This window comes from Bufo gargarizans, chromosome 6, assembly GCF_014858855.1.
Source record: "Bufo gargarizans isolate SCDJY-AF-19 chromosome 6, ASM1485885v1, whole genome shotgun sequence".
NCBI lineage: Eukaryota > Metazoa > Chordata > Amphibia > Anura > Bufonidae > Bufo > Bufo gargarizans.
In genome coordinates this window covers 189,542,777-189,555,678 of record NC_058085.1, presented here as the reverse complement: position 1 = coordinate 189,555,678, position 12,902 = coordinate 189,542,777, and the positions used below count along the sequence as shown (strand labels likewise).

The following is a 12,902-nucleotide window of genomic DNA, read 5'->3' as shown; positions in this document are numbered from 1 at the left end:
GGTAATGGAGTGGAGCAGGTGTGCATTAGTTTAACACCTTCCTTACCTTTATCTATTTAGGCAACCCATTTAGTCTCATAGGACTTACCATGATCCTGATATATGACTCATGCACAGAGCCATAATACAGTTTTGTGCGGAGCCCTAGTGATCACACTCTTGACCATTTTTGTCACTAGAGAGACAACTCAGTGTGACAGGCTTAAAATTATGGTTAGCCTAAAGGGGTTTTCCAGGCTCCAAATACTGATGACCTATGCTAGCACTGTGAGTGGAGAAGGAACCATAGCTCAGGTCAAATTGTAGTGGCTGTGCTGGATTGCTGCACCTCAGCTCCCAAAGAAGTGGATGGGAGCTGACCTGCAATAACCAAGCAAATCCACTAAACACGAATAAAGTTGTGGTTCCCTCCTCATTCATAGTGCTAATTCCAGCTCCAGAAGCTTCAGAGAACAACTGATTAGTGGGTTTGCATAGAAAACCCCTTTAAGAAGAGTGTGTATTGAGTAGAATGTAGCATGTATACCCTCCAATATTTGAACTTTATACAGCTTTACATATCATGTCAAATCACTGTATGGTTTTCAGACATTACACTCTGCACATAGATCCATAACATTTTGCAAACAGATTTCCTTTACATTTCTAAGCTAGGACGAGCTAATAAAAAGATATTGAGCTTCCAGCGTTTTTCTTCTCCAGCATCAGTTTCAGTTCAGATACAAGGGCAACACTAGCGCTTGGGACTTTCTCTTTCATTTGCTGATCAATAATCCTCGGTGTAAGGGACCCAGACACAGTAGGCAAGCTCCATTCTTTCTTACTGGCTTTAGGTATTAGACGAGGGGGTGGAGGAGGAGAGGGAGCATTTGGTGGGAAAGGGTTAAACTGGCTGTTGTTATTTCCATTATCATTTTGAAGATCCGCTTCTACATCTTGCATGGCAAACTTCTCCCCAGAACCCGAGGACTTCTTGAACTTCAGCCATTCAGTCCTAATTGTTCTGGGAGGATGGTCTGGTCTTCGTCGTCTAATAATCCTCCTCATGGGCATAATTTTATTAGACTTTTTGTTGCGCCAGAACATGGCTGTAGATATTAACACTGTAATGACCACCATAACTGCCATGACACCAGCTAACACCCCTAAGGCTTTCATGGGGTTATCTTTACTTTGCATCAAAAAGGCAGCCACAGGCCCCTTGTGAAGAAGAGTCTGTAAAAGAGTACAAAGATAACATGTGACATACATACTGCCCTGTCTGTATGTCTGCCACTCGACCTCACAGTAAACCTCATTTAATAATGTGCTTAGCTTTCAGGATTCTGAACCGTAAATGATCATGACTGCCTGAGGATAAGGAGACACAGGTATTCTGATTCTAAAATCATTATTATTGCTGTAAAACCCCAAACAATCATGGATGTGACGCAATATCTAACACATGCTGACAATGCATTTTGTACATTGCTACAAATCTACCTTTAGTTTTCTTGTACTCTTTTACAGACAAGAAAGTTCTAAAATGAGACATCATTAAAATACATAAATGGAGACCAACTATAATTGTAATAATTTGGCATCTTGGAGGCACATAAAAACTGGTTCAGTTATTTAAAGGCCTGATTTCGTGGTCCCCTTGTAATCTTTTTGACCCTGCCTTTAGGATGGATTTTTGATCTTTTCACACTTTTCCAGTACATGATGGTGGAAATCACCATAGTTATAGAAATGCTGGAGAGGACTGTACTCAAGCAAATTCCAAATATCATCCACGGCCGTTTTCTGAGACTCAAAACATAGGACTTTACCCTTGATTTGATCTGGAAATGGCAAACATGAAAAGACGTAATGTGGGAAATGGAAGGGTGGCTGCAGACAGGGAAACAAGGAAATAATGATTTGCAAGGAACACAAATGATAGTGAAAATTTTTGCTGTTAACTTCCAGACTCTGTGAAATGGAAAATGGTGGTAAGCAACAGATGCCAATGAACAAACAGCTGTGACGTTCTAGCTTATTTCTCTGTGAAAATGCTGACTAGTTCGATTTTCCTAATAACCAAGGATAATACCATGTCAAAAAAGTAATTGTCACATCATAACATTTCTTATGCTCTCTAGGAGTAGTATATTTGTCATGATGCAAGAACTACCACTTGATTATTATGGATATATACATCCTTCATTATTAAGGGGCGAAGCTGATTTCAGATATGCTGGAACCATTTAGGAATTTGACAACTCCAATGTTTTAGTAAAGGCCCTTTACACAGGCTGATTATTGGGAACAAACAATTACACGTCTCGTTCCCGACACTTGGCCCATGTAAAGGTGTCGCTGATCACCTGATGACTGAGAAAATGCATGATGTGAACACCAAACTCACCTTTGCTGGTCAGCAGATCATCCTGTGTAATTAGGGTTCTGCTACTCGGAAACTATGATTTTTTTAATGGTGTTATTTTTTCTGCAGCTTTCGCCTACTCTAATGAGGGAATGAATGGATTGTCCTGCATGCCTGCCTGTTCAGTCAGCCTATGGAAAGGGGTTTAAATGTCCTTTACAGATACAGACATATGTAAGAGATCCAAAATATCTCATCACAGTGACATTTAACAGAAAATTATAGTGCACTTAAAGGGGTTGTCTGAGTTAAATAAAAACTTGAACAGCCTCTGTACCTGTGCTGAAATAAAAGAAGTGATCCCTACCTCCTTCCTGCCCTTCTGCTTTTTTCACTGTTGTCCTCTCCACTGCTGTTTGTTTCCCTGGCTGGAGTGGTGAAATCCTGTATACTGCTGAGGCCAATGATTGGCTGCATGTTCATCTGTGTGCATAGAATATCACTGCTGCAGCCGGGAAGATGATGGGAAGGACTGGAGAGATCACTTATTTGGTATTTTAGCACCTGTCTGGGACTTCCAGAGTTTTTATTTAATTTGAAAAACCCCTTTAACTCCACTAAAACAACCATCAAACTGATGGTATTAGACTGTACTATATGAATTTAAAAACACTTAATGCCCTCAAGGACTTACCTCTTCAGTAACATCAATCTTGACCACTGCTGTGGTACTGAATGATGGAGAGCCTCTGTCTTTGGCCTGTACAACCACAGACCACTTGCAGTTTTTGTTACGAGTTATGTTCTGAATAACATCCAAAGACCTAATATAGGACTTGAGGTTTATCTCGCCAGTGTTTTGATCTATGTCAAATACGTTATCTGGATCAGCTTGCATAATAGAATAATTTACAATATTGTTTGGTTCTTCTGCATCCTGGTCTGTTGCCTGAATAGGAAAATAATAATTTCAGCATGGAAAATAGAAGAAAACATCTGCAGGTGTATGTGTTATCGTTGCAGAAAAATATCTATACATATAGATATTTAAAAACCCAATGAGATGCATTTGCAAAGGGTTATTTAAAGACTTGCTAATGAAAGATGTGACCAATGTATTAAAAGTGCAGGCTCTTAATAAAGTAGGCGCTTGATGTCCATGTGACAGAAACTAAAAGCTACAACAACTAGGGGCTGGCGTATAGTTCAGTTATAATTTAAATACGTTTTCTAATGTAAAATATAAATGTGTAAGGCCATGGTGTCCCAGCTTAGTTTGGAAAAGATCTGCAAAAGTGGTAATAGCAGCTTAAAATATATAAAGAGAGAAACATTATTGCAGCAGAAATTGTATATGCGCCCAATTTTTGTGACTTTTTTTTAATGCCAAAAAACTGGCATAAACCTTTCAAAAATGACTCCCTGTGGGTATTTTTTTAGAGGAGGGGGCCTTTAATGTTTACATACAGAAACAATCATGTCCGTGACTGTCATTAGGGGGATGTACTGCATGTAATAACAATTCCCTCTTTCACTACCTAACCAGCTCCCCATGTACAGATATCAGTGACTGACAGCTATCTATGTAACTATACATATTTACAGGAGGAATACTATCACTGATTACACCTCCCCATGTACAGTTATCAGTGACTGATACACATGAACTGCCACTGGCTAACATCGAAGTTACACAGGGGAGTACTCCTGTCCGCTTGGATCATCAAGAATTTGTTGATGGCCTTTCTTTGTTCATATAGTCGGTCCAACATATGGAGGGTGGAATTCCAACGGGTGGAAACGCCGCATATCAGCCTATGTTGGGGAAAGGCGTTCTGCCACTGCAGGTCTAGGAGGGTGTGCTTTGCGGTGTATAAGTGGCTGAAGTGCATGCAAAGATTCATGGCCATTTTTAGGATGTCTTGCAGATGGGTGGAAGACGCCAGGAACCGCTAGACAACTGGAATGTACACGTGTGGCTCAGCCCTCCTTGACTCAGTGCCGACACCATGTTCTTCCCGTTGTCCATCACCATGGTTCCCATTTTCAGTTGTCACGGAGAAAGCCAGGATTCGATTTCTTGCTAAAGGAAACTGTGTGACTAGGGTTGAACGAACCCGAACTGTAAAGTTAGGGTTCGTACCGAACTTTAGGACTTTTGGACCCCGGACCGGAACCCAAACATTTCTGTAAAAGTTTGGGTTCGGTGTTCGGCGCTTTCTTGGCGCTTTTTGAAAAGCTGCAGAGCAGCCAATCAACAAGCATTTAACTCTGTGCCCTTAGAAGCCATCACAGCCATGCCTACTAATGGCATGGCTGTGAATGGCCAGTGAGCATGTGACCCAGGCTCTATATAAGCTTGAGTCATGTAGCGCTGCAAGTCACTCTGCTGTTACTAGTGTAGGATGCTGCTGGTGATTTCAGGGAGAGAATTGGAGAGAATCTTTGGTTCAGAACGTGAATCTAACTCAGCAATCTACATACATTTAGTTGTGTGGGTACAGGGCACAATCTGTTTACCTTGCCCTGAGCCCAGTGACTGAAAAAAAAAAACTTTTATCCGTCTGTTAGTTAGCTGGGCGGCGGCAGCGACCATTGTATGCAAGCTCAGTGCACCAGCACTGCATCTGAGCTTTTGTGACATTGAAATCCAATCTTTGAAAACTGCACTAATAATCTGGTTGTAAAAAAATCACACTTTTTTGGCAATATACAACATCTGGTGCATTTGCAGGATTAGTCAGTGTGTAATTTAAGCTATAAATACAGCCATCATTTTCAGTTTTTTTTAAAACACGAGTTTTATGCAAAATACACTATTTTACATCCCTAGCTGTATCTGGACGTGTGAAATTCAAATGTCATATACAGCTTTCCTATTCTGTTAGTAAAAAAAAAAAAACTTTTTGGGCAATATACAACATCTTGATTAGTTAGTGTGCAATTTAAGCTAGAAATGCAGCCATAATTTTCTGGGTTTTTCAAAACACACTTTTTTTGGCCAAAATCCACTATTTTGCAGCAAGTGTGAAATTCAAGTTTAAGATATACAGCTTTCATATTCAGTTAGTAAAAAAAACACTTTTTTGGCAATATAAAACACCTGGATTAGTCAGTGTGCAATTTAAGCTAGAAATACAGCCATCATTTTCTGGGTTTGGGGCAAAATACACCATTTTACAGCCCTTGCAGCATTAGCACGTGTGAAATTCAAGGGTTATATACTGCTGTCGTATTCAGTTATTAAACAAACACCCATTTGGGCAAAAATAGGTTTATTTGGCAGCCTTTGCTGCATATGTCATTGTGAGATACACCCTTTATATACAGGGGTTACATTCAGTTATTTAAAATAAAGCCATTTTGGGCACAAATCTTTAATTGTTGCGCCCTTGCAGTATCAAGACGTTTGAAATTCCAGGTTTATATACTGCTGTCATATTCAGTTATTAAACAAACACCCGTTTGGGCGAAAAAAATATATTTGGCAGCCTTTGCTGCAGGTGTCATTGTGAGATACACCCTTTATATACAGAGGTTATATTAGGTTAATTGAACACAAATCTTTAATTGCGGCCACATCAGGGCATGTGAGATACACCCTGTATATACAGGGGTTATATTCTTCTATTAATAGAACACCCTTTTTTGGGCAAAATACACAATTGTTCTACCCTTGCAGCATCAAGACGTTTGAAATTCCAGGGTTATATACTGCTGTCATATTCAGCTATTAAACACCCGTTTGGGCAAAAAAATTGAAAAATTGGCAGCCTTTGCTGCAGATGTCAATGTGAGATACACCCTTTATATATTTGTGTTATATTCAGTTATTTGAAATACAGCCATTTTGTGCATAAATCTTTCATTGCTGCCTAGTGTGGGTCAGGGCGTGTGAGATACGCCCTTTAAATACAGAGGTTCTATTCAGGTATTTGAAATACAGCTATTTTGTTCACAAATCTTTAATTGCGGACTAATGTGGGTAAGGGCGTGTGAGATACACCCTTTAAATACAGGGGTTCTATTCAGGTATTTGAAATACAGCCATTTTGAGCACAAATCTGTAATTGCGGCCTAGTGTGGGTCAGGGCGTGTGAGATACACCTTTTATATACAGGGGTTCTATTCAGGTATTTGAAATACAGCCAATTTGGGCAAACAAATTTAATTGAGGCCTAGTCTGGTTCAGGGTGTGTGAGATACACCCTGTACATACTGTCGTTCTATTCTACTATTAATTAAACACCCATTTAGGGCAAGATCCTAAATTCGAGAAATATGAGGAGAGCGTCAAATAAGGGACATTGCCCAGGTCGTGGTGCTGCTGGTGGAGCTCCTGTTGCAGGGAGATGATGTGGTCGATCTGTGCCAGCTACTCGCACAAGTGAAACCCCTTCCTCAGGTGCGAGTAGACGACAGAACCTGCAGCGGTATTTGGTTGGGCCTTACGAATGGTGAGGCCTGAACAAGTACAGGCGATAGTAGATTGGGTTGCTGACAGTGCCTTCAGTTCCTTCACATTGTCTCCTACCCAGTCTCCTGCTGAAAGATCAGAGTTGGCCCCTGCAGCACATGTCCATCAGTCTTTCACCTCACCCCCTTGCAATTCAGCCAAGCACCCTGAGCCCCAAATAATGCAGCAGTCTCTTCTGCTTTTTGATGACTCTGTTAGCAGGGTTTCCCAGGGCCATCCACCTAGCCCTGCCCTAGCCCTCCCCAATTACATGGGAGGACCATCGCAACATATCTCAGATGATGACAAAACACAAGTGCCAACTGCTGGGGCTTTTGAAAGTGTGCAGACCGACAAGGAGGGCAGGGGTGAAGACTGGGTGGAAGATGATGTGGAGGATGATGTGGTCCTCAACCCCACATGGAAATCAAGGTCATGGGAGTGACCTACGTAGTTCGGAGGAATAGGTGGTGGTCGCACACCAGCCACCAGCACAGCAGCAGAGGGAGCAGGGTGCAAAAGCAGAGCGGCCGTCCTCTAGACAGTACGCCTGCTACTGCTCACCACAGCAAGGGACTGAGCACACCAAAGCCAGCTCCAAGGAGTTCCCTGGCGTGGCAGTTCTTCAGACAATGTGCTGAAACAAGACACGAGTGGTTTGCACGCTGTGCAATCAGAGCCTCAAGCGAGGCATAAACGTTCTAAATCTGAGCACAACCTGCATGACCAGGCATTTAAGTGCTAAGCACGAGCTGTAGTGGAGTAGACACCTCATAAACTAAGAAAGGTCTCTGGCTCCTCCTGCTTCCTCTTCTGCTGCAGTCTCGGCCTCTTCATCCACCTCTGGAGTGACCGTGCCACCTGCCACCCCGCAAACAGAGGATCTTCCAGCAACACCTCCACCTAGGTCACCAAGCATCTCCACAATGTCCCAAGAAAGCGTTCAGCTCTCCATCTCCCAAACACTGGAGAGGAAGAGGAAGTACCCCCTACTCACCCGCGATCCCTAGCCCTGAATGCCAGCATTTCTAAATTACTGGCCTTTGAAATGCTGTCATTCCGTCTGTTGGAGACAGATCGTTTTAAAGGCCTTTTGGTGGTGGCTGTCCCACAGTACGTCGTGCCCAGCCGCCACGACTTTTCCAGGCAAGCCATCCCTTCCCTGCACAACCAAGTAGGGGACAAAATCAGGTGTGCATTGCGCAACGCCATCTGTGGCAAGGTGCACCTCACTACGTATACGTGGACCAGTAAGCACGGTCAGGGACGTTAACTCTCCATAACAGCACACTTGGTAAATGCAGTGGCTGCTGGTCCTGAGGTGGATAGCAGTTTGGCGCATGTCCTTCCACCACCGATGATTGCAGGGCGCTTCAGTTTGCCTCCTGTTGCTTCCTCCTCCTACTCCGCTTCCTCATCCTCTAACGACTCCTCATCCAGTCAGCGTAACACCTTCACCACCAAATTCAGCACAGACAGGGGTAAACAACAGCAGGCAGTTTTAAAACGTATCAGTTTGGGGGACAAACCCCACACCGCGCAGGAGCTGTGGACGGGCCTTGAACAACAGACCGATGAGTGGTTGGTGCCAGTGAGCCTCAAGTCCGGCCTGGTGTTGTGCGATAATGGTGTTATCACCCTGCTGCTGCTTGCCTGTCAGCGCTGCAGCGTAACTTCAGCCTTTCCGCTCACCGCCTCATATGTGATGTGCCCACAAGGTGGAACTCCACCTTGCACATGCTAGCCATACTGTACAAGCAGCAGCAGGCGATAGTGGAGTTTCAGCTGCAGCATGCACAGGTGAGTCGCTTGGCGGAACAGCACCACTTCACCACCAATGACTCGGCCTCCATGCGAGACCTGTGTTCCTTGTTGCGCTGTTTAGAGTACTCCACCAACTCCACCAACATGGCCAGTGCCGCAGTTCTCAGTGTAACTATCCCACTTCTATGCCTCCTTGAAAAAAACGCTGCTGGCGATGATGGAAGAGGATGTGGCACAGGAGGAGGAGGAAGAGGGATCATTTTGTAGGGTTTCTGGCCAGTCATTCACAAGTGGCTCTGAGGGTGGGTTCCTGCACCCACAAACGCCAGATACACAATTGTCCAGCCAGGGCACAGTTCTTGAGGATGATGAGGATCACAAACATGATGGAGCAGTATGTGTGCAAACGCCTACACGTACTGAATGATGGGTCTGCCCCCTTCAACTTCTGGGTCTCCAAATTGGGCACATAGCCTGAGCTTGCCCTTTACGCCTTGGAGGTGCTGGCCTGCCCTGCAGCCAGTGTATTATTTGAACGTGTGTTTAGCACAGCAGGGGGCGTTATCACAGACAAGCGCAGCCACCTGTCCACAGCCAATGTGGACAAGCCCACGTTCATTAAAATGAACCAGGCATGGATCCCACAGGACTTGTCCATACCTTGTGCACAATAGACATGTATACCGGCCTTAACCAGCCATTGTTATACTGCAGAGCAATTGCTCAATCTTGTATTTTGGATATTTCACACTCTTTTGAAGTATACCCTAATACATTGTCAGGTGACATTTTTCAAATTTTGCCGGATAGAAACCCCTGCTCTGAATAAAATTTTACTTTAAAAAGTTGTCCCACTTTTACGCTTTAATACTTTGTTCCATATTTCCCCTCTATAATTTTAAATTTGAAAAAATGAATCCTCCCTTGGATGTGGTCTCTCTTTCTCACTCTCCCTCTCCGGCCTGGAACCCTGATTCCCCGCCACCCGTGATCACCATGGTAGGCGTAGAAAAGAATATCGAAAGTTTATAGAGCACATATCAAATTGGATTGTGAACATCACAGGGACGTGCGACATGGTGGGGTAGTAAGTATGCACACGCCTACACAAAGTGACTGACAGGGGTCAGCCCCTGCAACTTCTGGGTCTCCAAATTGGGCACATGGCCTGAGCTTGCCCTTTACCCCTTGGAGGTGCTGGCCTGCCCTGCAGCCAGTGTATTGTCTGAACGTGTGTTTAGCATGACTGCAGGGGGTTATCACATGTTATATTTCCCAATGTTTTGGGGTGTACCCTAATTTAAAAAAATATAAATAAATTTAAAACCAAAAAGCAGTGTAGGCTACCTCCTCCTCTTCCACCGCCGCTTCCACCTACACCGCCATATCCACCGCCTCCTCAACCTCCTACTCCATATGGACCTCGTCCTCCTAGATCAAGATTATTATTTATAATTTTTACGTATTTTATGTTATTTAAAGTCATTTCCCTATCCACATTTGTTTGCAGAGCACTTGCCATGCTCTTAACCACATTTTGATGCCATTTGCAGCCCTCTAGCCCTTTCCATTACATTTTTGCAGCCATTTTAGTGCTCAAAAGTTCGGGTCCCCATTGACTTCAATGGGGTTCGGGTTCAGGGTCAAGTTCAGGTCCCGAACTCAAACTTTTTTTCTGAAGTTCAGCCGAACCCGTCGAACCTGAACATCCAGGTGTCCGCTCAACTCTATGTGTGACTCTGTTCGCCCAGGCAAACCAGGTGAAGAACATCGTGAGATTGATAAGAGGGGTCGCACATGGCTTGCATACACTACATGACTCCAACATAATTCTTGGATATCTACATCAAAATAATGTATTTTGTGTAAATCGCACAAGAGGCATAGTTAGAGACATTGACTTCCCTAGAGATTCAGCTGAGTTTGCTTTGAAATTAAAAATTTCACCACTACGTAATTCGGCCCATACCGCAAAAGGAGGTGTACAATCATCCATACATTTTCCCCAAAAAAGCCTGTGGCACATAAAGAATTTTACCACTAAGTAGTTTGGTCCATACCACAAAAGGAGGTGTACAGTCACCCATACATTTTCCCAAGGAAAGCCTGTGTCACATAAAGAATTTCACCACTAAGTAGTTCGGTCCATACTGCAAAAGGAGGTGTACAGTCACCCATACATTTTCCCAAGGAAAGCCTGTGTCACATAAAGAATTTCACCACTAAGCAGTTTGGCCCATACCGCAAAAGGAAGTGTGCCGTCACCCATAAATTTTCCCAAAGAAAGCCTGTGTCACATAAAGAATTTCACCACTAAGTAGCTCGGTCCATACTGCAAAAGGAGGTGTATGGTCACCCATACATTTTCCCGAAAAAAGCCTGTGTCACATAAAAAATAAGGCTTTACCACATATAACTGCACCGCTGAACGGCAAGTAGGCCCTTAAAGGATAACTGTCACATTTAGACCCTAATTTCAATTTTCATATATGTAGTTGTAGTGTACGGGAGAGTAATACCCCGTCACTACAGAAGGGTCACTTGGGTATTGTTGTTCCCCCTGTATTTAAGGGGAGGTTGGTATAGAATATCTTGTCAATGTACTGCTATGTATTTTCCTGTTACTGTGAAACGTGCATGTGCAGGCCGGCTAGGGTGTCATTCCAGCTCTGAGTCACTAGAGGGAGCTAGGGAGCCCTAGGTTATATAAGGCCCAGTCAGGAAGTAGTAGCGGGAGACAGACAGTGGGAGCAGAGGTCAGAAATGATCCTGTGTCTGAGAGAAGGCCAGGCTATGGGCCTGTGAGAGCATAGCAGGCCTGAAGCCTGCCGACTAGGAGAGGGTAGTAAGCCCTGTAACCGGGTTCCGGATCCAAGGAAAAGGTTCCCCTCCTGAGTCATCATCCGTTTAGCTGAGACAGCATAAGCAAGCCAACAGCCTGAAGACACAGAATACCACAGAGGCCGATCAGATAAAGCAAGAGGTACTCAAGATAACAGAGGAGGTACTAGATAAGGACAGCTTCAAGGGTACGCCAGATAAAGGGCATTAGACCTTGGAGAGAGAGTCACATGTGTCAGGACCAGTCAGGAATAGTGTGCAAGCCGCCTGTACTGCATCTCCTGCAATCAACACTCTGTATAAAACATTGCTGTGACCGGCCATTCTGTAATTCCAAGAACCACCTGTATTCTTATGGAAAACCAACTGTCTTTCATGGAACGGCGCTTCCAACTGCGTCCATGTATTACTATTGCTGATATTCAGTAAAGTTCCAGTTTTTGTTGGCTATCCTATGCTTGCTTCATTCTTCCACCATACCATACACGGCGTGTCACCGTTTAATTGACACTGGCGTCACGAACTTTTAAATACCTGCCTGTTCCAGTATCTGACCAGAATTGAAGACGACAGTGGATCCCAGGTTAGTGAGTCAAACTGCACTACAAAGCCCAGCATACACTACTGACCCCCTGGGACACTGCATAGTTTCTTATAACATGATATTTCAGAATCAGTTACTATTAGACTGACTTACCCCATATTTAATAAGATTCAGCCAGTCTGCATAAAACTGCAATTTCCCTATTCAGTTAAGATGGCCGCCACTGCCCTCACCCTGAGGCTAATCCCGCCTCCCCTCACTACCCACAATGCATTGAGCTCCTCACATGCACTAGCCAGTAACAATAGCCCCCCAAAAGTGTCAGTAACCAAAGCCCCCCCCTAAAGGGTTAATCTCCAGCAGCACAAAGGGGTCCTCTTACCGCATGTTGCTTTCATTTATACACTGAGCAGATGGCAGATCTCCCTTTTCTGGTCTGCGCTGCTCCAACTCTGCATTCTCCAGCTCTGCTGAGTGAGGGAGCGTCTGCCAAGTGCAGGGACATGGAGAAGTGCACACAGCCCAGGCACTGTTATCAGCTGCTGGGGAGGACCTGGGTTTAATCATTTACTTATAGTCCCTGGCTGTCAGTAATGTGAGCCTACACGCTGCATGCTCCGTCTATCAACAGATAGACGGTCCATGCTTAGCAACCCTATTTTAAGCACAGGTAAAAATAGGCAGTACAGAGAACAAAAATGTGGAAAGTTGAAATAGGGCCACCAAGGTGATATTAATCACCACAATCCAATACTCCAAAAAATAAAATTACATTTTTTAAACTTTTACACTGCACAAGGCTTTTCAACAGATAACTGCAACGTTGAATGACAAATATATTTTTCTTTTGCCGTCAGAGTCCTTTTGTTATGGCTTTGCACAGGGAGCAAGAATGTTATGCACAATTCTGAAGTAACTCCTGATCTTAAGAAACTGGGTGAACAGCCTGT

General features: G+C 43.9%; 1 protein-coding gene across 1 annotated transcript in view; it reads right to left on the bottom strand.

Annotated features, from left to right (window-relative positions):
* Positions 1-660: 660 nt before the first annotated feature.
* CDHR1 (cadherin related family member 1) overlaps positions 661-12,902 on the bottom strand; it is a 181,057-nt gene continuing 168,815 nt past the window's right edge. Inside the window, exons 16-17 of the mRNA XM_044300029.1 lie at positions 3,042-3,296; positions 661-1,215 (exon numbers count right to left, since the gene is read on the bottom strand). Of these exons, the coding sequence (XP_044155964.1) occupies positions 661-1,215; positions 3,042-3,296 (810 nt within the window). The remainder of the gene's footprint in view (positions 1,216-3,041; positions 3,297-12,902) is intronic.